The 24967-nt window shown below is 47.1% G+C and overlaps 1 protein-coding gene across 1 annotated transcript in view; it reads left to right on the forward strand.

The window, feature by feature from the left end:
* The window catches only part of LOC135221665 (golgin subfamily B member 1-like), a gene marked incomplete in the record, with an annotated part of 242075 nt that overhangs the window by 24484 nt on the left and 192624 nt on the right, over positions 1-24967 (forward strand). Inside the window, 2 exon segments of the mRNA XM_064259372.1 lie at positions 16099-16633; positions 24005-24139. Of these exon segments, the coding sequence (XP_064115442.1) occupies positions 16220-16633; positions 24005-24139 (549 nt within the window).

Raw genomic sequence — 24967 nt, forward strand, 5'->3', positions numbered from 1 at the left:
CCCAATTGCTGACCCAATGGACTAACTGGGTTTTAAAGAGGAGAGATGCGGTCCTTGCTCGCCTGCCTAGGGGCTTTCCGGACAGAGAGGCGAGGGCCCTCTGGAACGCTACGGTGTCGGCGGAATCCCTGTTCCCTGATCATCTGGTGGAGGAAGCCCTAGAACGCTGGAGGAAGGTGAACTAGGACTCTGTCGTCTACAGGGTGTTGTTGTTGTGCAGACAACCAGCCACACAGCGTAGCCTAGAAGCCCAGAAGCCGAGATGAGGGCCCAGGCTGTGGGCAGGGGCCCCCTCGAGCATGTTAGAACGGTCTTCAGGAGGCTGGGGCCCTCAGAGAATGCAGCCCTCCTCCAGAGCTGCTCAGTCCTCCTCCTCCTGGTTTAGAGCCAGGCCCGCGTCATCTCGCAGAGGTAAAGGCGGCCGCTTCCCTACCCGACTTGATGCCTTGGGTGGGGGGGTGCCTCTCCAATCATTGGGAGGACTGGGGGGATCTCAGGGGTGATCCCTGGATGGCTACCAGATCCCCCTCCGAGACGTGAAACCTCCCTTGACAGGGGAGCCGGATAGCGGGGCATTCAGCCCCCTGGATCCCCGGTCACAGGGAGGTGCTTCGACTGGAGGTCCTGTCTCTATTGGAGAAGGGAGCCCTCAAGCTAGTTGTAGATCACTCCGTGGGGTTCTACAGCCACCTATTTCTGGGCTCAGATGATAGATTTTGTTAGTTTCTAGTTGGGACTACGCTGCCGAATTGAACATCGTCGTTCTACCTGCCGTAAGCCCAGTCTCTTAACAGGATTCTTGCCCCTTCCTCGTTTGAGACGGGAATTGAAAAAATTAAATGCTTGACTCCCTGGATTACGTTTTGTCAATTCAGTGACTTTCCCCCATTGACAATATACTTTTCGTGTGTTCAAGTAATTGTGGGTATCCCCTCATTGACAAATATCTCTTTGTCCGTAAATGGGTTAGTTCTCATTGACAACATCTCATTAACTTGATATTGCGTAAGCGAATAAGCTCTTATGACAAGATTCGGAAGAGCTCTCATTCGTCATTCGCAGACTTGTACAAGAAATAGACTTGTAGACTACGTCAATGAACGCTTATGTCCAGTAACATAAGAAGCTTGAGCTGACTGCTTCGATTCTCTTAAGTTTTGTTCATGAAACTTGCCTGTCAGATATGTATGTAGCTGTATTTCCGAATTCAGCTATATATATGTCTGCCAGGTAAGTATGAACAAACTTTATTGTGATATAATTTCATATTTTGCCTTGCGTTATTTTACTTCTGGTTGGTTCAAGTCATATACGCTTGCTGTAGTTACCTCTTCGGATGGCAACCGAGAGGTCTATTGTCTATTTTAAGGACATTTAATCGTTACTCCCTGCAGCCTTCCAGGAGTTTCCGATTTATCTTTTACCGTTGTATGGTAGTGTTTCTGACGACACAAACGCATCTATATATTTAGTTTTCTGTTTCGTTTCTTAAATATACCAGCTTGAGAGTCTTTCGGCTCAAAAAATAACGGACCTATTTCTTCGTAGAATAGGGTAGCTGGCAACCCAGACATAAGTTAAGAGACGACGTTCGTAAGCTGCTGGCTGCTGCTGTCACGCTGTGCTGTCATGCGCCGTAGGTTACGTCTCTCTCTCCTGCGGGATTGAATGACTAACCGTATCTCTGTGCTGGCGGTTACGTCTCTCCTGCGGGATTGACTGACTAACTGTAACTCTGCCCCCTACAATCACGGACTTTAGCCTAAGATTGAGGGATTTCTTACGTGAATGAATAAACGTTGCATTCGTTTTGCCTTACTATGTTCAACAGAGTTATCTCTTAATCCTTTCGGTGCTCGTTACCGCACGGTATAGAACTACGAGTCTACCGCAACATTGCACTTTTATATGCTCTCCTGCTTAGGCAAAGCGCAGCCTTATTAGGGAAGTAGCATACTCGGGAGGGAATGGATGAGCTTGCTGGGGACCATTTCCTTCCTGAAGAAGTTTGTTTCCCCGAATAGACTGCAATTCAGACCACAGTTTTTTCCTACCGGGAAACTGAATATTATTCAAGATCTAGGAATGATTCTGAACATCTCTCAGTGCGTTTATCACCTGAGGTGATAGAAAGAAGGTGCCGGACATCTGGATAGGGTTTCAGATGCCTGGATCTTAATCTGAAAGAAGTAAAAGGCGATTCGGTAGTCCCTCCAGTCCTCGTAACGAGTTTTGGGAACCAGTGGTCCAGATCAACTCTGATATTCCACAGCTCTCTCATATCTTAAGAAGTATCTTCTCTCGGTCCCTGTTCGAATTTACGAGAAAGCTATTATAACAACAGGCGTAGAATGTAACGATCCTCTAGAGGTTCGTTACAGGATTGCGAAAGTCCGTACGAATAGTCTCGATCGACGCAGCAACTATTGACTTCCGAGTGGAATCTTTCTTTAGAAGTAAGTTTGAGAGTTGTGGAGACTTAGGGACGCCCTTTCTTTATTCTTCTCTTCGATATGTTGAGGACGAAGAGGCTTCTTCTTCTCGCTCCCCCGCCCCTATTCTCGATCCGGGATCGGTACCATTAAACGCCATCCTATATATTGACGGGGATGGATATTTATCTCTTTTCCCCTTTTTTCAATTGCTTAGGAAATGTAATAAGAGGATTTATGACGTCACAGGGAGCGACAATGACGCTGATCGCCCCATGTTGGCCTTCAGGATCCTGGATTCACAGAGGTCACATACTTCCTAGTTCACTTTCCAAGGACCTTTTCCGAGAGAGTCGGTCTACTCTAACTCGAAAGGTACCTATAACCTCTCCGCTCTGAGTCTTGACTACGTTCAGGCTATCGAGATGTTGACAGAATAAGATTACCGTCTTCCATTTCCGTCTGAAGAATGGGATAAGCTGGCAGTCACAACTATTAAAGAATACGCAAATATTTGTTGTTGACGGCCTTTGGGCTCAGAGATTTGCGTCTGTCAAACAACAAAGCCCTTCGCGATCTTTGAGTTCTGTGGAATCTCGAACCTCGCTCACCATCTACTTTTTTGTCTCACCTGGTTTCTCGGAGTCAGACACTCGTGCGAGATCAGGCGACATATAGTAGCCCTGAGTTTCTTGTTGACGAAGTCGGTTGCGTTTATACACCCCGATGATCGTGTAACATGAGACCCAGGTTGGACTGTCAGGCATTCTTCCTTCGGGACTGAATCGCCTTTTTTGCTCCTCGCCCTTTCCTCCTGGCACCAGAAGCTCGAGGGTCAGGAGTTGATTCGCTGACGACGTTGGGTTGCGTTGATACACCCCAAGGTTTGCTTAGATTGAATCGCCCAGGCGGCAGTCCAGACACTCATCCTTCAGCGAAGAATAGTGCCTTATGGTCTTCAGGGTACAGCCTTGCTGTCCTTGATTCGTCTGACTGGTCAACTGGTCGGTCACCTGACTTTAGTACAGACGGACTGACTGTGCATGTCCGATCGAAGCTTTCAATATGGAACTTAGACGTAGTCTGAAGTTCTTGATGTCAAAGCATTCGAAACCTCTCCTACCTGTTAACTTCTTGCATGGTGATCAGGAAGGCCTTCTTCTAACCACCCTAGATACGACAAAGAGGGTTAGTGAGATATTTTAAGCCATCGTCACAAGTTTTGGCTTTAGAGAACACAAGGCGGTGTGCTCTCTAACCCTTCCGTTGTGGCCTAAGAATGGTAACCCGTTTTGTCCTTGGGCCAGGAGCTTGGAAGCAAGGATGGCACAAGTTAGTGGGCAGGAGCCAGAGAGAGTCCTGTGCCCTGTCGGGTCTCTCAAGTTTTATCTACATAAAAACTCAAGAAAGTCGAAGTCAATCGGGCAATCTGCAGTGTTCCGAAAAAGACCAGACTTGCCCATATCGAAGAACAGCCTGGCTTTAGTGTTTAAGGAGTTCTTTCAAAATGCTCCTTCATTGTGTTTGCACAAAGATTTGAAATCTTTTATCTGAATGCTCACGAGGTGAGGGCGCGGCCTCGGAAGCATTTCAACAGAGCATGGCACTCAGCAACATCCTGAGTACCATGTTTTTAGCGAAGCAACTCTGTGTTCACTTCCACACTCCCTGCGAGATGTGAAGATGGCATATGAGATCTGCTGCTCGCTAGGGCCATACGTGTCTGCAGACACAATCTTGGGGGCAAGAAGTACCACTCATCCTATCCTGTAGAAAATGGTTAGGAAGAGCTCTTAATTTAGTTGTTGAGGTCGCCGACAACGGCGACTTCTTAACTCTTTAAGCTTAGTTAACACACCTTAACTTTGGCTAGGTTGGTCAGGTGGTGATCATATATATTTATATATATATATTATTTTATTTTACTTCTTAGCCCTCATGGTATGGTCAATATGGTCTAGTCACGTCGTGGTCTCGCCCCTGTTGACAGATCATCTGGAGTGCACCAGCTATATAGGTCTCTACCTCGCTGGCAACTCTAGTAGCACAAGCAGACTTACGTGGCAGTAACCACGAAGCCAGCTATGCTAACAGGTGGAACCAAGATGTAAATCATCTGCATGCATTTGTTTCCCGCCCAAAATCCTTCTATTCTGTCCCTTCCCACCTCCAAAGGTGGGATTCACGCTATATATATCTGACAGGTAAGGTTTCATGAACAAAAATGATATTGTTATGATACAATAAAGTTTGTTCATACTTACCTGGCAAGATATATAATAATCAAGTACCCACCCACCTCCCCTCAGGGGACAGTGGAAATAAAAATTATGAATAGAAATGGGAATGGTTCCTGATACCCGCCTCCCAGCGGCGGGAATGGGTACTAACCACCTGGCGACCACTGCTGTGTCGGAAGTTTTTAAAATTCTGTCGGACTTCAGAAAATACAGCTATATATATATCTGCCAGTAAGTATGAACAAACTTTATTGTATCATAACAATATCATTTTTGTTTAGGGTACAGTCTACACGGTTTTTGTCATGCATGCATGTCTTTTACCTTATGTAGGCTCCTTCTATCCAGACCCTAGCCACGGCTCTTAGTATCGGCCCCGGCTAGCTTTGAGTGGTAGACTTTCCTTCGGGTTAGTCGTACACTCCTGGATTTTTTCTCCTACTATTTTGTTTTCCTCCTTTCATATTTTATATGATATTATATTATATTAGGTTTAGGTTAGTGTAGGCGTCTGGCTCATTTAGCCTAGGTTAGGGCCCATAGGGCCCATATGCTACCGCTCCTCAGTTCGGTTGCTTCCCGATAGCATCTCTCTGATCAGCCGGTTGTGTCTTCTAGGCTTTATTATTTCATTGTTTTGTTGTTACCGCCCCGTGGTCACTACGTGATCACGGAGCAGCCAGACGACTGTCCAGTCATCTTCCCCCCTCCCGCTCTTCCATAGAGTCGGGGGGTGGGTTGGTCTACCCATGCTCGCTCCGCATACCCGAGCCTGCCTCCCTCTCCCCCCAGGCGGAGGGAGTAGAGGGACGGGACAGACCCAGACTGGACTCGACCTCTCCAGCGTCTCGGTCCGGCCGGATGGTAAAGGTGGGGGGGACTGGCCTTTTCCCCTCTCCGTTGCTACTCCGTCGCTCCGTTGCTAGCCCGAGTCTGTTTGTCCTCTCGCCCTTTCCCACCTTACTGGGGCTCCTTTGCCACCGGAGCCCCGGCATCCAGCGGAAAGGTGCTAGTCCACCCAGAAGGGTGGACCGGGATGTACAGTTGGTCTCTACTAACCACTCCGTCTCGCTGAGTCACGACACTCCGCCACGCACTGGACTTAGTCCGGTACGTTCGTTTTTTATAGGTTTAAGTTCTGTTATGTTAAACTAGTAAGTTTATCTTAAGCTACCTTAAACCATCCCCCCTCCCTTACCTGTCTCACCGGATCTCTCCGGGGTTATAGCCTATTCAGGCGTTAAGGGAGGGGTTATGCCCAAAATTTTTTCCGAGCTCCGGCATGCAACGGAGTTCTTCTGTCCTTTAGCCTGTAAGTGATAGCCTTTAAGATACTCATGTGTCTTTTCACTTACAGACCACCAACTGTGAGCATCCGGGATGCGCCGCCACACTTCAAGACCCATGTGGACATGAAGTTTGCCGGTCCCATGCTCCATGCGCGAGTCCGCACTCCGCACGGGGACATCCAGGTCTGGTATCACGAGACGTGTACCATCTGTTATGATCTGGTGAGCCAAAGCTTTTTAGACGGGTAAGTATTCCAACTCCGTTAGCCAGTCCCCATTTGTTATAATTCTTAAGTTTTCTAAATTCAATCTTTCAAACTTAAGATAAAAATTCATGGGGTTTTGCAGCCCCTATAATTTTAAGTTAAAGCCTTTTAATTTTTTAGTTTTTTAGTTTTGTTTTTTAAGTTTAATCTTAAAATCTAATCAATACCCTCTCTTCCAGGCCCCGGCTGTGAGGGATACCGCACTGGCAACCCTGCGGGCCTGGGTCGGCGGTTTTGGGAAGAACGCCGCCAAGGGTATGCCCTACATTCTTGAAAAGAAGTTGGCGGTACTGATCTTCCCCGGAGGCAAGTCTACAGGCTACGTCGACCCAGCAGAGGCGGCCCCGACTATCGCTTTCATTCAGCAACAGCTTGCTGCCTCGTTGACGGATCAAGGCCAGGACATCTCCTCGGAAGTCGCGACATTGGACATTAATATTGAACCTATGGTAGGTGTAGACGACCTGTTGGTCGAGGTAGGTACGTTGGACGCCCAAGGGATGCCCTTGGGTGCCACTGGATCTTCTACCCCTGCACCTCTCCATCCTTCCAAGGCTTTACAGGTGCAGAAATTATATACTTCTTCCTGACGCTTCCGTTAGACCCAAGGTCAAAGGTCAAGCTGTAAAAACCTTGACTAAGACGTCGTCGTCGTCTAAAAAGACGGCTTCGGCGTCATCTTCTTCTCGTAAGTCTCCGGCTAGAAATCCCGGAGCAGAGAAGTCTAAAGCTTCTGGGTCCGGCTCTAAATCCTCTAGGAGTAGATCCTCCAGGGAGAGATCACACACTCCAGCGGAGTCGACAGTTCCACTACCCTTGGTTCCGGTTCAGAGCCACCCTTCCACCTCCGCAGCAGCTCCGGCTTTGGATTCCAACGCTGGTCTGTTGCAACAAGTGGGCGATCTGGTTGGTTCTCTGAAAACCAGTATGGAACAAATGTTCTCCCGGTTGTCTGATAGAATCAACTCTCAGGACAACATTATAGCCGGACTGAGCCAAGCTCCACTAGCTTCTCCCCCACCTTTCAGCACAGGGGGAGCCCAATTACCCCCGTATGACTCTCTACCTCCGTTCTCAATGAACAATCCTTGGAGAGTAGCGTCATACGCCCCCTTCCAAGACGGGCTTATCTCTATCCCGGAATGTGGAACTCGGAGGATTGAAGACTTCGAGTCTACCCGGAAGACCTTCAGCCTCCGTTCATCGGCTACGCCAGGCTCACCGCCTCGGCCATGACTCGGGACGATAAGGTACCGAAAGAGACAGTCCTCTATTCACGAGACCAGGCTCAGAAGAATGGCTCAGGGTCTAGGAGGACATGGATTGTTCCAATACAAAGATTCAACCTTTAAGAGTCCCTTTACGATCTTTACAGTGGAAGAGAGTACCCCGCTCCCTTTCTTGACAAAGATCGCTACAACCACCATTCCAGCAGCCCAGAAGGGGGATTCGATGCCTCAGCTGAAAGAAGCGGACCCTACGTCTCCTTTACTTCCCTCAGCCGGTGAGTTGTGGAAAGATTTACCCAACACCTTTTCAGCGGGCAAACTCAAACCAGACTGTGCTATGGAGCAGTTTGGTGAGAAGCTACCTAGGCTTCCGGATAGCCTTATTCAGGCGGAATTTGATGCTAAATCGAGGTTAGCCAGGTCTATTAATACCATGTCCATGACCGAGGTGGCTACCATTTCCTATGGTTCTGAGCCACTCTTTAAGCTTCTCACCAAGTCTCTGACTCAAACGGTGCAGTCTGATATGTTTTGAGTTCGCCACGGCTAGGACGAATTGTAGGAAAACATGTCCTCCAAGAAGCAACAATTCGGCATGAGCCGAATAAGTTGCTTACATCGAGCATCTGGGGAGCAGACCTCTTCCAGAGGCGATGGTGAAGGAGGTCCAGTCAGAGGCTACGAGATTAAACCAAAGCCTGAAAGATCGTTGGGGTCTTACGGCCAAGAGACGCCAAGATCAAGTGGTCAAGGGTAAGGCTCAAAGGAAACCCAGACGTTTCCAGCCCTACCAGAAGAAACAGCCACGCTTTACTCAGCAGGTTCCAGCTGTCCCGTTGGTGCAAGCAGCCCAACCTTCTACCTCCAAGGCTCAGTCGCAGCCAATCTATGTTATTTCCCCCCAGCCTCAACCCTCCACCTCTTACGCTCTCTCTCCAGCCTACAATCAAGTCTTCGAGGGTCAGGCTTCCCAGAAGTATGACCGCTCGGGTAAGGGAGGCAGAGGTAAGCGATCCTTTCGTGGGAGAGGATCGGGAGGGCCCTTCAATAGAGGAAAGCATTTCAGGGGAGGCCGAGGAGGCTACCAAAACCAATGAGGATTTTCAGGTAGGAGGGAGACTGTTTCACTTCCGCCACCGGTGGAACTTCAGCAAGTGGGCGCAGAGCATTGTGTCAAAAGGCCTGGGTTGGAGCTGGATAGCGGACCCGACCCCCATCCAGACCTTTCCGCCAACTTTCCATCCAAAGAATTGACGGAGTATGCGGAGGACCTCCTTCAGAAAGGAGCTATAGCGAGAGTCAACAGGTTAAAATTTCAAGGACGCTTATTCAGCGTGCCAAAGAAAGGCTCACAAAAAAGAAGGGTAATCTTAGACTTGTCCCGCTTAAACTTAGCCATTCGCTGCGACAAGTTCAAGATGCTCACGATCTCGCAGGTACGGACCTTTACTTCCCCGTGGGGCCGTCACCACCTCTATCGATCTTACAGACGCTTACTATCATATCCCTATTGCAAGACACTTCCGTCCGTATCTGGGCTTCAAAATAGGAGACCAGACATTCTCCTTCAAGGGTAGTTCCTTTCGGGCTCAACGTAGCACCCAGGGTTGTTCACGAAGTTGGCGGAAGTGGTGGTTCAACAACTAAGGTCGCAAGGGGTTATGGTAGTAGCGTATCTCGACGATTGGTTAATCTGGGCTCCAACAGTCGAGGAATGCCACAAAGCAACACTGAGAGTGATTCGGTTCCTGGAATATCTAGGTTTCAAGATAAACAGGACCAAGTCAAGACTCACTCCAGAGTCAAACTTTCAGTGGCTGGGCATTCAATGGAATCTATCCTCCCATACTCTGTCGATTCCATCAACCAAGAGGAAGAAATAGCAAAGTCAGTCAAGCAATTCTGAGTCACAAACTGGCGTCGAGAAGAACTCAGGAAAGGATCCTGGGGTTCACTCCAGTTTGCATCAGTGACAAACATCTTGATGAAAGCCAAACTGAAAGACCTAACCAGAATCTGGCGCTCACGAGCAAATGTCAGGTCCAGGACAAATTATCCTCAGTCCCTCAGATTCTACGGAATCGACTTCGCCCGTGGGCAAAAAGTCAAGAACTTATCGGTTTCAGTACCCCTTCAGTTTCCTCCTCCGGGGCGGGGATCACCATCCACACAGACGCTTCATTAAGCGGTTGGGAGGATACTCCCAGTTCAAGAAAGTTCAGGGGAACTTCGGTTCACTTCAGTTCCGTCAGTTCCATATAAACGTACTGGAAGCAATGGCAGTGTTCTTGACCCTAAAAAGGTTACGTCCGCCAAAGTACTCACATAAAGCTAGTCTTGGACAGCGCAGTGGTAGTACATTGTATAAACAGGGGAGGCTCCAAATCGCGCCATCTAAATCATGTCATGGTAGCCATCTTCTCCCTGGCGGACAAGTTCAGTTGGCACCTCTCCTCCACCCATATAGCTGGAGTGAGAAACGTCATAGCAGATGCTCTATCCCGATCAGTACCTCTAGAGTCGGAATGGTCACTGGACAACAGTTTCGTTCCAATGGATTCTTCAGAGAGTTCCAGGCCTACAAGTGGATCTCTTCGCATCCCAAGCGAACCACAAACTCCCATGTTATGTGGCCCCCAACCTGGACCCTCTGGCCTATGCCACGGACGCCCTGGCCCTAGACTGGAACAACTGGGAGAAGATTTATGTCTTTCCTCCAGTGAATCTTCTCATGAAGGTACTGAACAAACTCAGGACATTCAAGGGTCAAGTGGCTCTAGTAGCCCCAGACTGGCCGAAGAGCAATTGGTACCCTCTAATTCTGGAACTGGGTCTTCGCCCTCTTCGGATTCCCAGTCCCAAGCTCTCCCAGTCAGTACAAACGAAGACTGTGTTCGCTTCCTCAGGAATTCTCAAAACCCTAACTTTATGGATTTCATGAAGTTTGCAGCGAAAAGGGATGCGAATATTGACCCTCAAAATATTCTCTTCTTGGAATCCGATAAAAGGGATTCAACTTTGAGACAGTATGATGCTACTGTTCAAAAAATTGTTAGCAACCTTCCTGAGAGAATCAGATATTAGAATCATGACAATCAATTCAGCTATATCCTTTTTCAGATCTTTATTCGAAAAAAGGCTTAGCAGCTAGCACCATTACGACAAACAAGTCAGCCTTGAAAAAAGATTTTTCAATTTGGTTTCAACATAGACTTGACAGACTCCTACTTCTCGTCTATTCCCAAGGCGTTGTGCTAGACTTAGACCTTCTGTAAGGCCTACGTCAGTATCATGGTTCTTAAATGATGTTCTAAAGCTGGCTTCAGAAACTGATAATGACACATGTTCTTTTATAATGCTCTTAAGAAAAACTCTATTTTTATTAAGCTTGGCCTCAGGAGCTAGAATTTCAGAACTGTCGGCATTATCCAGAGATCCGGATCATATTCAGTTCCTTTCCCACAGGGGGAAGTGCTACTTTCTCCTGGAACGTAGTTTTTATAGCTAAGAATGAAGATCCTTTGATTGAGGTGGGAACCATGGAAGGTACTACCCCTTCCACAAGATATATCTCTTTGCCCAGTATCGACTTACGAGCCTTTCTGTCTAGGACCTCCTCATCCTCTCGGGTCCTCTCTTTATGAGAGAAAAAGGTGGTACTTATCTATTAAAGGCATCAGCAGCAAATCTTGTACTTTATTAAACAAGCCAATCCTGACTCTTTTCCAAAAGCACATGATGTCAGGGCAGTAGCCACCTCAATTAACTATTTCCAACATATGAACTTCGATGAGTTGAAAAAATATACTGGATGGAAATCGCCGACAGTATTTAAACGTCATTACTTAAAGTCCTTGGAAGCTCTGAAATTTTCAGCAGTGGCGGCGGGTAACATAGTTTCCCCCGACTCTGCCTAATCTTTAGTAGAAGATCCAGTCCTCCTTTCTACCTGTCTCACCCAACAGTTCGTCTATTCCTGCCTTGTTCATCTACGGTTACCTTGTGTCTTAGCTGCTTTTATGATGATATGGTGGGTGTCCCTTATTTTTTTGCTAGGGACACTCACAATCGATTGTATATATTGAATCTCTTGGATGGGATCCCCTTATTTTTATGCTAGGGGATACATCTTAATTGCATTGGTTGCGGTTTTGTGATATTAAGTTATATACATTCCTTTATATATTGTTATTATTGAAGTTTGTTCTGTTCAACTTATTCTCTTAATTGCTCTAGAGTTCTTGATACATATCAATACACAGATACTATTTCGCAACATATATGCCATGTAAGCCCTGTATATATGTAAATTACCTTAGGTTAAGAAATATTATTAGCATTAAGTCAATTTAAACAATATTTCTATTTTTGTATCATTGTGTATATGTATCTTATTAGAATTATTATTCTTTTATTTATTTTATCTTTTATTTGAGACCTCTTTTTTTGTTTTGTTGAATTTTATTTACAATCTTGTGCTATTTCTCTGGTACGATTTCGCGCAGCGACACGAGCTGAGCCCAGAAAAGGGATTTTGACGTAAGGAAAAATCTATTTCTGGGCGATTGGCTCGTGTCGCCAGCGAAATCCCACCCTACCCATCCCATCGCCCAAGATTGTCTGCTAACTTCAGGATGGCCACCAGAGGCGCAGCAGTCGGCAGCATGGGATGGAGTAGTAGTAGTTGCTGCCCACTCTGTGGGTCGGCTCTCCTCTTGTGGGGATTTTGTAGGGGGAGATTTCTATTGGCATTCGGCTCGTGGTAGTGGTCTCACTCGCCATAGTGTTCATACCGACACCCTCTTGGAGGGTGAGCGAGTCAGTTGTACTGACCTTTTTCTTTATTTATTTATTCTCTGGTATGTGTTAGTACATTTACCCTAGAAATAATAGATTAAAGGATATTTCGCTGGCGACACGAGCCAATCGCCCAGAAATAGATTTTTCCTTACGTCAAAATCCCTTTTCTGGTGGTGAAGGCTTCAAGGGGGTGGAGACCATTGATCGACCTGTCCATCCTAAACACATGCATCCTCAAGACAGAGTTCAAGATGGAGACCCCTCGCTCTGTGCTGGTGGCCGTAGGGAAGGGGGACTACATGCTTTCCCTGGACCACAAGGACATGTACTTCCAGATCCCAGTCCACCCCTCCAGCAGGAAGTACCTCCACATAAGGTGGGAGGGAACGACGTACTAGTTCAGGACCCTCTGTTTCGGCCTGTCCACGGCACCGCAGGTCTTCACAAGGGTGTTCTCCCTTGTGTCTTCCTGGGCCCACAAGAAGGGTATGCGCCTCCTGATTGGCTACTCCTTTGCTCCTCAAGGGACCTCTTGAAGGAGCAGAGGGAAAAACTCCTGAGCCTCTGCGCTCGACTAGGCATTGTCCTGAACTGGGAGAAGTCGCACCTTGAGCCCACCAACAGGATGATGTACTTGGGGATGGATCTGGATACGGTAAGAGCCAGGGCGTTCCCGTCAGAGGAATGAATTTCCAACTTGAGAGACATAGTGACCCCCTTCCTGACAGACACTCCTCGACCGGCTCGAGAGTGGCAGAGGATTATAGGCCATCTCGTCTCCCTGGAGAAACTAGTTCCTCAGAGAAGGCTGAAGATGAGGCCCATCCAGTGGAATTTGAAGGACGGATGGGCCTCGGATGGAAAGAGCCCATGGGAGCTGGTAGCCCCCTCTCAACCTGTGGTGGATGCTCTACGCTGGTGGTTAGGCGATACGAACCTCCGGCGGGGTGTCCTGCTGGCGGATATCCCTCCGGAGACGCTCCTACTCACAGACGCATTAAGGGAGGGCTGGGGAGGCCACCTACAGTCAGAAATGAGGGGTGGGGAGTGGTCGGATTGGGAGCGCGAACTCCACATCAACAGCCTGGAGCTCCTGGCCATCCTCAGAGTGCTCCAAGCCTTTGAAACCAATCTGAGACACAAAGGAGTGGCGGTCATGTACGACAACGACACCGTCGTTGCTTATTTAAAAAAGTAGGGGGGTCTGAGATCGCGACTCCTGTGCTCCGAGGCAAAGACCGTCCTAGAGTGGGCTAAAAATGCTGGAATCTCCCTGTAAGGAAAGGTTCAACCCGGGGAAGAGGAACGTGATCGCCGACGGGCTCAGCAGACAAGGCCAGGTCCTAGGGACGGAATGGTCCCCGCACCCGGCAGTAGCGGGTGAATTGATCAGGATGTGGGGCTCCCCCTCCATGGACTTGTTCACGATGAGCCTGAACCACAAGCAGTTTGGGAAGACGTGTTCCAGCAATCCTGGGACGGACTAGACCTCTACGTGTTCCTCCCCTTCGGGGTCCTCAGGCAGGTCCTCAATCAACTCCAGACCTCCTGGAGATGTCCATCCAGGACCCCTGGGAGTTCCTCTGAAGGCCGGACCTTCTAAGGCAGCCCCACTTCGAGAGGTTCCCCGAGAGCCTGGACGCCCTCTGCCTTCACGGGTGGAGGCTATCGAGCTCCTCTTAAGTAAGAGGGCCTTCTCGTGCAAGGTGGCCTCCTGCATGTTGGGATGCCTTAAGAAGTCCTCCACAGCTGTTTACCAGGTGAAGTGGAAACTATTCGGGGCCTGGTGCAAGGGACAGAACTTGGATCCCTTGCGTACCAAGATTCCCCATGTTGCTGAATTCCTAGTCCACCTTAGGGAGGACTCCATTGCAGCCATCTAAGGGGTCAGGGCAGCTTTGAGCCAGGTCTTTTATGAGAGAGGTGTAGACCTGGGTAATTCCAAGGACATCTCCCTGCTCGTTAGGGGCTTCGAGCAGGCATGCCCCGCCATGTCCCTGGCAGTGCCTCGTTGGGATGTGGCCAGGGTCCTGGATGCATTGAAAAAGCCCCCCTTCGAACCCCTCAAAGATATTACAGACAGGGAGCTCACGCTCAAGACAGTCTTCCTCTTAGCCTTAGCCTCCTCCAAGAGCGTGGGGGAGCTTCATGGCCTTTCCTACCAGGTGTCCCACTCAAGGGGTGGAAGGACCTAACTTTCAGGTTCGTGCCGTACTCCGTGGCCAAGACTCAAAACCTGTCAGTAGTGGATGAGTGGTTTGAGGAGTTCTCCATCCCAGCCCTGCCTAAGTCAGAGGATCCCAAGGACTTGCTCCTTTGCCCAGTCAGGGCGGTAAGGAAGTACCTCAGCAGAACAGAGGGACTCCGCCCCGGTATTCAAAACCTGTTCATCTACCGGGCGTGAGAAGAAGACAGTCTCGAAAAACACCATCCTGGTTGAGGGAGACCATCAGGAGTTCCTACGAGGGAGCTGGTCTGTCCCTCCCTCAAGGCACGAAGCCCTTTGACATCAGAGGTATAGGCACCTCCCTGTCTTTCGCCAAGAACCTGGCCGTCAGTCAGATCCTTCAGGCAGGGGTGTGGAAAAGGCAGTCCACCTTTACGGCCCATTACCTCAAGGATTGCACAAGGAGGTCTCTTGTCGCCTTTGAGATTGGGCCGGTGGTGGCAGGCCAGCAGAGGGTCTAGTCCAGCCTGGGGGATTCGTCGTATGAATGGGTGTGTGTGTATGAGGTGTGTTCATCCTCCGTATTCTTACCTCCCCCCCCTCTTCCTACTTGGCCTCCGAAGTACGTACATGACAAGATTCCTCAACTATCAGGTGAGTCTATGTGAGGGGTAGTATATGTTTACAAACCATTGCATTACACACATAGAGAGTTATTTCCTCCCCTCCCCTCCAGTTGGGGTCTGTTCTATCCGGTAGGGGGATCCCTACCTGCACCCTAATCTGGTGGAGCGGGTCTTCCCCCTCCCACTCCTCTTTCCTTCCTGAAGGAGGTCAACCTCTTCCTTAGACAGGACCTAACCTTCCCTAGATACTCCTGCCTCCTAAGGATTAAGTCTCCTACGAATAGTAGTTCAGGTTAAGTATATAGTGTCGGAACAAATCACAAATTTTTAGTTATTTGTATTTTTCCTAGCTATACTCACCCCGAACTATGGAGTTTTTATTCCCACCCTACCTTCCCCGTGTATCTGAGGGCAGCAGCTCTAGAGGTGTGGAAAGGACTGCAGGTCGGGTCAGAGGTCATGATCTTCGACCCTGGGGCACGTACCTGGCTGGGGGTTGGGAGGGAATAACCAGTTTTTTCTGGTTGGTACGGGATTAACATCCAGGATTCTCCTACGATAGCAGTTCAGGGTAAGTTTAGCTAGGAAAAATACAAATTACCAAAAATTTGTGATTTTGGTAGGGTAAGCGTAAGTATATTCACCCCTTTAATTGTTTCTTAAGAATACTATTAGTGATAGGTGTCTCCTGTCTACTTAGTAATGTATATCAGTGGTTGTGCTTGAAGTTTTATATCACTTTTTGTTCATGTCAATTTTGCTATATTGAAAATAGTTTTACGCAATAACGTAACATGATATTCTGATGATATCAGTGAGCGTTTTTAATGTCATTATACATGCTTTATAGAATGAGTGGCAGATTCTGACCACTTCTTGCAAATTTGAATTTAGAGTTTATACCTTATCAAAATGAGGCTGTTGTAAAACAGTTAAGTGCAGTAATTATTTAAGGATTTTATATTTATTTGCATTGCTAGCTATAAGTTTATAGAACTCTATTCAGCATCATATGTAATTTCTTATATCATTGCCATTATATTTTCCAGAAATGTAGGAATTAGAAGAGTTGTCTCTCCTAGAGTAGCCATGAGTAAGATCAGATCAGATGATTCAGGCAACTAATCCAGACTGTATAAAGAGGAGAGAGAAACTTTTAAATTAGGAAATATGGATGTTGATGCTGACAGCACAAGTGATAATGAACCATCTAAGAGTGCCTACCCAAGTGATTCTGTATTGGCATCACAGAGCGATGTGCTCAACGATAGTCATCAAGATATGAGCACGAGCAAATCCCACCGCAGTGGTGGAAAACATGGATCGAAGACTCATATGCTTGGAAGTCCCTATTATGAAGGTGATGGTAAAAATTATGAATATAGTGATTCCGAAGCCCATGTACGAAAGAGTGCTGGTAGAACCTTTGCAAATGAGGAAAGTAATGATAGCATTAATGAAACTAGTTTAGATGAAACAAGTTTCACATCTGTGGGTTCTGACAGTAAAAACCAAAGTTCTTCAGAGCTCTCAGTAGACCCAGTTGTATGGAAGAAGTTCAAGTTCCTCTCATCCATATTGAAGGTGTGTACTCTTGTGGTCTTTTCTATTTTGCAAGAAAATAGAATTTTCTCATTTGAAGTTAGTATTTTTGTATTCCAAAACAAATTATCATTTAATACTCCCTTTAATTCTAAGTGAATGATAAAACAGTCAATAGATAGGAGCAGCTTGTTACTAATAAAATTATCAATAAATGATGATGGTTGTCGTGTTCTCTGCAAACTCAGTAAATATTTTGCATATTTCATGATTTTATATTGATACTCTTTGGAGAATTCTTGAATATTTGGCTCACTACTACTTTTCACTCAAAGTAATTGTCACTGAATTTTTGCTCACAGATTCATGGGGGTATGTAGGGTTATTAAATTTGATCACTTAAAATTAGCATTCATATGTTGGTCTGTATATACGTATGTATTTGCACTGTGCTTGTGTTAGCTCTTATATTTTATGTTATTAGAATTATTTTCCAGATGTTAATCAGGTTTTTAAAATTTGCTCATTGTTGACCATTTCCCTTGTATTATTTCATAGGGCGTGATTTTTGTTCATAGCAAACAAACCTGAGGTCTTAACAATAGGATAATTTCTAGCGCCTAGCTGGATCCGGTTAAATTGCAGATGAAAGCAAGGAATCTTGTGAGATCTGGCAATGCATGCGTATATCGGATGAAGAGTGGTCAAGGACCACGCACCCACGCCACAGCGCCAGTCTTTTCTTAACCGCATGGATGAGAGTTGTGGTTGACCTCCCTCGGCCTTTACCCGGTTCATTGCCCGTTTTCGCTTGTGTTTCTGTGTGTATGTGTGTGCTTTTATTATGGCTTCTTCTGCTCCTTCTCGGCCTCATCAATGTGTGTTCCCCAGAACTCCAGGTTTTCTGTGTTCTCAATTTTTGGCTTTGTCAGCGACGGACCTTCACATCACTTGTAGTAGGTGCCATTTTAACGTTTGTACAGTAACAAATCCCTGCACGGAATGCCGTGCATGGTCTAGAGAGTTATTCTATAATAAGAGGGAGTATTGTAGAGTTTCTAATCTTCCTTCGTGGGAGGGCTTTTCATCTCCTCTTCCCGATGCTTCGTCTCCTACCACTATCACTCCCCATGCTAGTGTTTTGCCTTAGTCCCCTTCCTTTTCTTCCATCGATTCATCATTGGAAGTATCGGGAGGCACTCAGGCTGATTTATGTAATGTCGCCCCCTCTTCCTCAGGAGCTAATTTGGTTCCCGAGAGGGAGGAGGCTTTTTCATCAGTTTCTTTAATTTTAGATTCGGAGGCGTCCAAAAGCTGTTCAGGTCTTCCCCCCTCCTCCTGGCCTCATCTTCGTTGGTAGCCAAGGTCAGCCATATTGTATTGCTCTGCCAGTGATGATTGCCACTTCATCAAGTCGAGAAGCCGTGGCGTCAGCCCCGCCAGTGATGTCACGGGGTCAGCCATTTTGTATCCCTCCGCCAGTGGTGGCTGCTTCCCGTTCGGATTGAGGGGAAGCCGTGACGTCATCGCCGCATGTGATGTCACTTCCATCGATGCCGTCACTCCCAGTTGTCTCTGCGGCACTGCCTCGCTTGTCTGTGTCATCATAGTTAGCTGCTGTGATGTTATCTCTGCCATCTAGTTCGCTGCATCTCCCTTCCATGTTGTCGGCCCCTTCTCTTGCTGATCCATCTGAGGCTTTATGCCATGTGGTTCTTAAGAGATTGGACTCTGTTTTAGAAGATAGGTTTGCTGCCATGTCGGCTGGGAGGACTGGAAGCAAGCGCGTTGCGTCGCCCCCGCCTCCTGCAAAGAAGTTATGTAAGGAGCCAGTGCTGTATTCCTCTTCTGTCTTCCTTTCCTTCTCCTCCATCTCCGCTGTGTTGGAAGGCTAAAGACTTTGCCCTTTCTTCATCTGCGAGTGAGGAGTAGCACGCCCGTTTTCCTGCGAGTGTTGGTGTTACTGAGAGTTTCTTCCCCTGTGCGATCTGCAGTGGCTGCTTCGTCCTCTGTATCGAGTCGTGAGTGTGTTGCAACCTCCCACGTTCGTGCACATGTTGCAGGTGCTTCTGCTTCTCCTTCTCCAGGGCATATTTGTCACTGTAAGGATCTCAAGGTGCCTGTCAAGAAGTCGAAGGTTGTGAGCACGGAGTAAGTGCCGCAGGAGTGTTTGTCTGCCCCTCTCCCTGGTACTTCCAGGGGTTCGACTCCAAGGGGTTCTCGTTCTTTTTTGAGTGTTCAAGACTCCTCACATATGCACGAACGTGTGTCCGCCCCGCATGTGCTCGTACACGGCCATGTTCGAGAGTCGTTATTTCAACTTCCCTTGTCAGGGTATGTCCAGTCGATCTAGCATAAGGTTAACGCCTCTGTTTCAGATCAGGACGGATTGCCTCGCTCTAGGGGCTGTGCCAAGTTGCTACCCCTCCTCTCACGAGGCATAGGAAGTACTATGCTACAAACTCTGCATACTTGATGTCGTGTCATCTTAACCCGGACGTCATTCGTCAGAAGCCGGGATTGACCTTGGAGCAGGTGAGGTCGGTGGCTCTGTCCTTGTCTCCGTAGGATGCCTCAGCTTTGGAGTCTACGGCAGCCTCCATGTTGCAGATGGTTTCTTGGCTAGACTTCTGGTCGGCGGTCATTACCAAGATAGCTTCTGACTGGTTCTCAGAGGGGTTGGTGAGTGCTTTCTCTCTTGCCAATTTGTTGCAGTCTGGAGGCAAGGCATTCTCGTATCTTGCCCACCTCAGTGTTAATTTATGGGCTAACTTTCTCCTGATTAGAAGAGACGCAGTTTTATCCAGGATGGAAAGATTGGTTGGACCTGAGTTCTTGCTGGTTGAGGAATGGGGACCTTTTGGAATCACAATTTCTGTTCCCTCGGACCGAGCTGGAAGATGCGATAGACTGGCGCTGGGCTGACACCAAGGACAGACTAGTGCACCAGGCTGTGTCTAAGTCAGAGTCTCGTCCTCGGAGACGTCCGGCTCCTCCTCCTCCCCTTTCCCAGCAGCAGTCATGAAGGTCGTTGCCTGGTAGGCCGTCGAGGAGTTTGGTTTCGGCAGGGCCTCCCCATTTGTCCCAGCCTAGGTCAGAGGACCAACGTCCCTTTCGCTCCCGTTCCTTTAAGCCGAGAAGGGGCCCCAGGGGCAGAGGTAAAGGGGGTTGTTGGTATGTTAGGCACCTCTCCCTCTCCTGTGCCACGGGTGGGGGGTTGCCTGGCGGGCCATTGGGCCAAGTAGCAGAGTTACTGGGCAGATAAGTGGGTAGTAGATGTCCTTTGGGTGATGCATCTTCTGCCATTTGACTTCTCTCCCCCTCTCTCAGACAAGCCTCTGCTCAGGAGGGTGTATTCTCCAGATTCTATGAAGTTCTTGGCTCTTCGGGAGGAAGTGCAGAAGATGCTGGACAAGGATGCGATAGAGGAAGTGGTGCGTCCATCCCCTGGGTTTTACAGTCACATCCTCTTGGTGCCCAAGGCGTCGGGAGGTTGGAGGCCTGTGATCGACTTATCCACCTTGAATCACTTCATCAGGAAGACGAGGTTCAAGATGGAGACCCCACATTCAGTATTGGCAGCTGTGAGGGAAGGTGACTTTATGCTGTCTATAGATTTGAGGGACGCATACTTCCAGATCCCTATTCATCTGACGTCCAGGAAGTTCCTTCACTTCTCTCTCAGAGACAAGGTCTTCGAGTTCAAAGTTGTGTGCTTCGGGCTGACCACAGCCCCTCAAGTGTTCACAAGGGTCTTCTCTCTCGTCTCAAGTTGGGTCCATGCCCAGGGGATCCGTTTGCTGAGGTACCTTGACGATTGGTTGGTCCTGGCAGGTTCCAGGGAGGAGCTGCTAGAGGACAGAGATTGTCTGCTTTGGTTTTGTCTGGAACAGGGCATCATGGTCAACCAAGAAAAGTCAAACCTCATACCCAGTCAAAGAATTCTCTACTTGGGCATGGTCATCGATACGCCGGTTTCAAGAGTTTTCCCGTGGGAGAAGTTGTGAGTGGTGGCGCGAAACTTTCTGTTGGAACCACATCAGTCAGCTCATCAGTGGCAGGTTCTTCTGGGAATTTTGTGTTCCCTGGAGAAGCTGGTCCCTCATGGGCATCTTCATCTTTGGTCTCTACAATGGAGGCTGGGGGAATTCTGGTCTTCAGCGGGGAACTCACCCATATTAATGGTTCCTCTGTCTCTGGAAGTGAGAGGAGACCTTTGTTGGTGGTTGGACGACCGGAATCTCTTGAAAAATTTTCCTCTGCATTCTCTCCCTCGCAGGTTGGGGGCCTCATTTAGGCGGCCTCATTGCCTCAGGCGTTTGGAGTTTGGAGGACAAACAGCAGCATATCAATGTCTCGGAGTTGAAGGCAGCCTTTCTGTGTCTGAAGGAGTTTTGGGAGAAAGTAGAGGGTCACTCTGTCGTTCTCATGTCTGACAACACCACAGTAGTCACTTATGTGAACAAGCAGGGAGGTCTAGTTTCATGACAACTTCATGCCTTGACCGTCAAGGTTCACCAGTGGGAGGTCAGCAATTCAGTAGAGCTCTCAGCCAGGTAGATTCCAGGCAAATGGAATGTGGTCGCAGACAAGCTCTGTCGTCGGGATCAGATCCTAGGCACATTGTGAACCCTTTATCAGGTAGTAGCAGACAAACTCTTCAAGGTTTGGGGGAGACCCATGCTGGACCTTTTTGTGACCCGATTCAACAAGAAACTGAAGATATTCTGTTCAGTGGTTCCAGATCCTCTAGTGTTAGCAGAGGATGAGTGCCAACATCCTTGGGACAACCTGGAGGTGTATGCCTTCGCTCCATTTAATTTGATCCGTCAAGTCCTGAACAGGCTGATGAGTTTGCAGGGTCTCAGGATGACTTTGGTAGCCCCTTTGTGGCCTCAGGTGGAATGGTTTCCATATCTGCTTTCGCTGTTGTTGGAGGTTCTGAGGGAAATTCCCCCATGGCAACATCTCCTTTGTCAGCCGCATGCAGAAAGGTTCCACCAGTCGGTAGAATCCCTGTCTCTTGTAGGCTATCAAGTATCTCCTCTGAGCAAGAGGCTTTTCTCAGAGGACAGCCGGGCATATGTCCTGCAGTCTCAGAAGGTTGACCTCTGCAGTTTACCAAGGCAAATGGGCGATTTACTGTGATTGGTGTCGGAAACGGGGTTTTTCTCCACTCGGAACCTCTATTCAGCACATAGAAGACTTTTTGACCTTCCTCAGAGATGAGAAACGTTTGTCCGTTTCTGCCATTAGAGGCTACAGGGTGGCCCTGAGTTTGGTGTTACGTCTTAGAGGTATCGACATCTCATTGTGGGAACTTTCCTTGCTAGTTAAGGGGTTTGAGCAATCAAGTTCTCCTAGGGAGCTCAAGCCTCCGACGTGGGATGTTTCCTTGGTTCTGAGAAGTTTCACTAAGGGTCCATGTGAGCCTTTGCGTCGTTCATCTGACAGGGACTTGACGCTCAAGATAGCTTTTCTCCTTACCTTGTCATCTTCGAAGAGAGTGGGGGAGCTGCACGCTCTGAGCTATGATGTGAAGCACACCAAGGGGTTGGGGGGTCAGTGTCCTTTGAATTTGTCCCAGAATTCGTGGCTAAGACCCAGAATCCCTCTGTGCATGATGATAGGTTCACCTCCTTTCCATTCCATCTCTAAATTACTTTGTGGACGGTGATGCTCAAGAGCTTTTGTTGTGTCCTGTCAGGGCTGTGCGTTGCTATCTTAAAAGGACACGGCCCCTTAGGCCAGTCTGCTGCAGACTTTTTGTTAGCACAGGACGTACAAAGAAAGAGGTATCAAAGAATACTGTCTCTTTTTGGATACGGGAAGCCATCAGACAGGCATACTTGACTCTTGATGATTCCGCCGCCACATCTGTGCAGGCTAGAGCACATGACGTTAGGGGAATTGGTCCCTCTCTGGCTTTCAAAAAGAACTTGGCTGTACATAGAGTGCTGAACGCTGGTACTTGGTTACGCCAGTCCACGTTCACCTCTTTCTATCTTAAGAACGTTGCCCACAGATCTATGGACACGTTTTCCCTGGGTCCTGTGGTGGCTGTCCAACACATTTATATCTTACCTAAGATGATTCTGTGGATGAGAGGATGAGTGAGTTGGCTGGTCTCTCTCTTTCTCTTGTACCTTTCCTTCTTCCTTCAGGCAGGTTGAAGAATAGACACGTCATTCGTTGGACTGGTCCGATACAGGTGAGTAAGTTAGTCAAACTGATAGTTTGGTTGCTTGGTATGCAAATAACCAACCCTCTATTCGGTAGCATATGTTCCGCTCCTTGTCAAGGAGGAGTAGGGAGTGGTAACAAACCCTGGTTTGTTGGTTTGTTATTGGACAGTCAAAGTTTCTCTTTAGTTCTCTATGCAATGATTCTCCCATATATCATTGTACGTCGCTTAGTGTCTGGGTGGTTAGATATCAATGTATCAAGCTTCTCAAAGGCATCAGTCCCTCTCTGGAAGTCATTTCTTCTGGAGCTGGACTGGTGGGTAGGCCGCCAGCCGGTTTAAGATGTCTTGTACCTCCCTCCAAGTGTAAGTCTATCCTATTGTTAAAACCAAAGGTTTGTTCACGTATGAACAAATGACATATTTTCTAAGATAATTTGTATTTTTCATAGCTACAAACCTGAGGCCTTAACATTGTACTGCCCACCTCTAGCTGTCCCTCTGTCTTGCTAAGACATCCTGAGTTGGGAAAGACTGATGCTGTGACGTGGGTTCGTGGTCCTTGACCACTTTTCACCCGATATACGCACACTTTGCCAGATCTCACAAAATTCCTCGCTTTCATCTGCAATTTAACCGGATCCAGCTAGGTGTTAGCTATTATCCTATTGAAAAAGAAACCCACAAAATCACTGTGTAACGTGTTTACTTCTGAGTATTTACATTTAATTTTACTCCACACTCGAGTACTTTCAGGCCCTATCTGTAGCCCATTTTCAAGAAAGAGATGTTTCGATTGTCAGCCTGGGTCAAGGCTGACAACCGTAACATCTCTTGAAAATGGGCCACAGATAAGGCCTGAAAGTACTCGAATGTGGAGTAAAATTAAATGTAAATACTCAGAAGCAAACACGTTACACAGTGATTTTGTGGGTTTCTTTTTCAATCTTCAGAAGAAAACTGAAAGAAGTTTTTGTTTGGTTCAATTATCCTATTGTTAAGACCTCAGGTTTGTAGCTATGAAAAATACAAATTGTCTTAGAAAATTTGTCATTTTTTATTGTTCTGTAGATGTGGTGGGTACAGTTAATTTTCCTGGTACCGTAGGGCTATGGACTTTATTCTCCATAAGTGATTGATGTCACCATCAGTATTGTTAATGCTTGCAAGTAAACAATGAATTTCTGAACTGTAATTATTTAATTGTTCTGCAACTGTAATTTCTCTAGGAGACCCAGCACAACCTAAGGGCAATGGATGACCTTATACTTGAGCATCGCCGAATTCAGGACATAACAAACCTTCAGATGGCTCAGAACAGAGCAACAGGATCCTGCAGCCATTTATCTTTATCAGATAACCAGGTGTGCTATTGTTCTCAGTAGAGTTGACTGTATTTTGAATACTACATCACTATTTGAAGGGGTTGCTATTAGATTTTAGATGTCCTATTGGAGATGTTTAGAGTAGCATTTTCTATCTGTAAATTGCCATTTTCAGTTTGATTTTCTTGACTGGACACTTGCAGTTACATTATAGTTATGTTGTGGTTTGAAATCAGCTGATGGCAAATTTGAGTTGGTTTCGCCATATTTAACGCAATTCTGAGCAAATTCTCTTCCTTCTAGTTAGCATAAACGAATATTTAGATACTTGCCTTATATGAGACAAGGTTTTTTTCCTTATACAACATGTTTTTTAGGTGGAAATATGAATTGAACATGTCTCGTTGTGAATGTGAACTACTATTTTTTTTTTGTTAACAGATTACGTTGGTAGCATGTTTATTGCGTAAAAAAATTACGTGATTCCGTTTGCAACTCTCCTTTATATCACCATAATACGAACTTTACGTTATTTATCTTATATCGGAGTGAAACCAACAGTAAAATGTGTTCTTTCAAGCACAGTAGTTTGATTTTCTTGACTGGACACTTGCAGTTACATTATAGTTATGTTGTGGTTTGAAATCAGCTGATGGCAAATACGAGTTGGTTTCGCCATATTTAACGCAATTCTGAGCAAATTCTCTTCCTTCTAGTTAGCATAAACGAATATTTAGATACTTGCCTTATATGAGACAAGGTTTTTTTCCTTATACAACATGTTTTTTAGGTGGAAATATGAATTGAATATGTCTCGTTGTGAATGTGAACTACTATTTTTTTTTTTGTTAACAGATTACATTGGTA

The sequence above is a fragment of the Macrobrachium nipponense genome, chromosome 3, assembly GCF_015104395.2.
Source record: "Macrobrachium nipponense isolate FS-2020 chromosome 3, ASM1510439v2, whole genome shotgun sequence".
Classification (NCBI taxonomy): Eukaryota; Metazoa; Arthropoda; class Malacostraca; order Decapoda; family Palaemonidae; genus Macrobrachium; species Macrobrachium nipponense.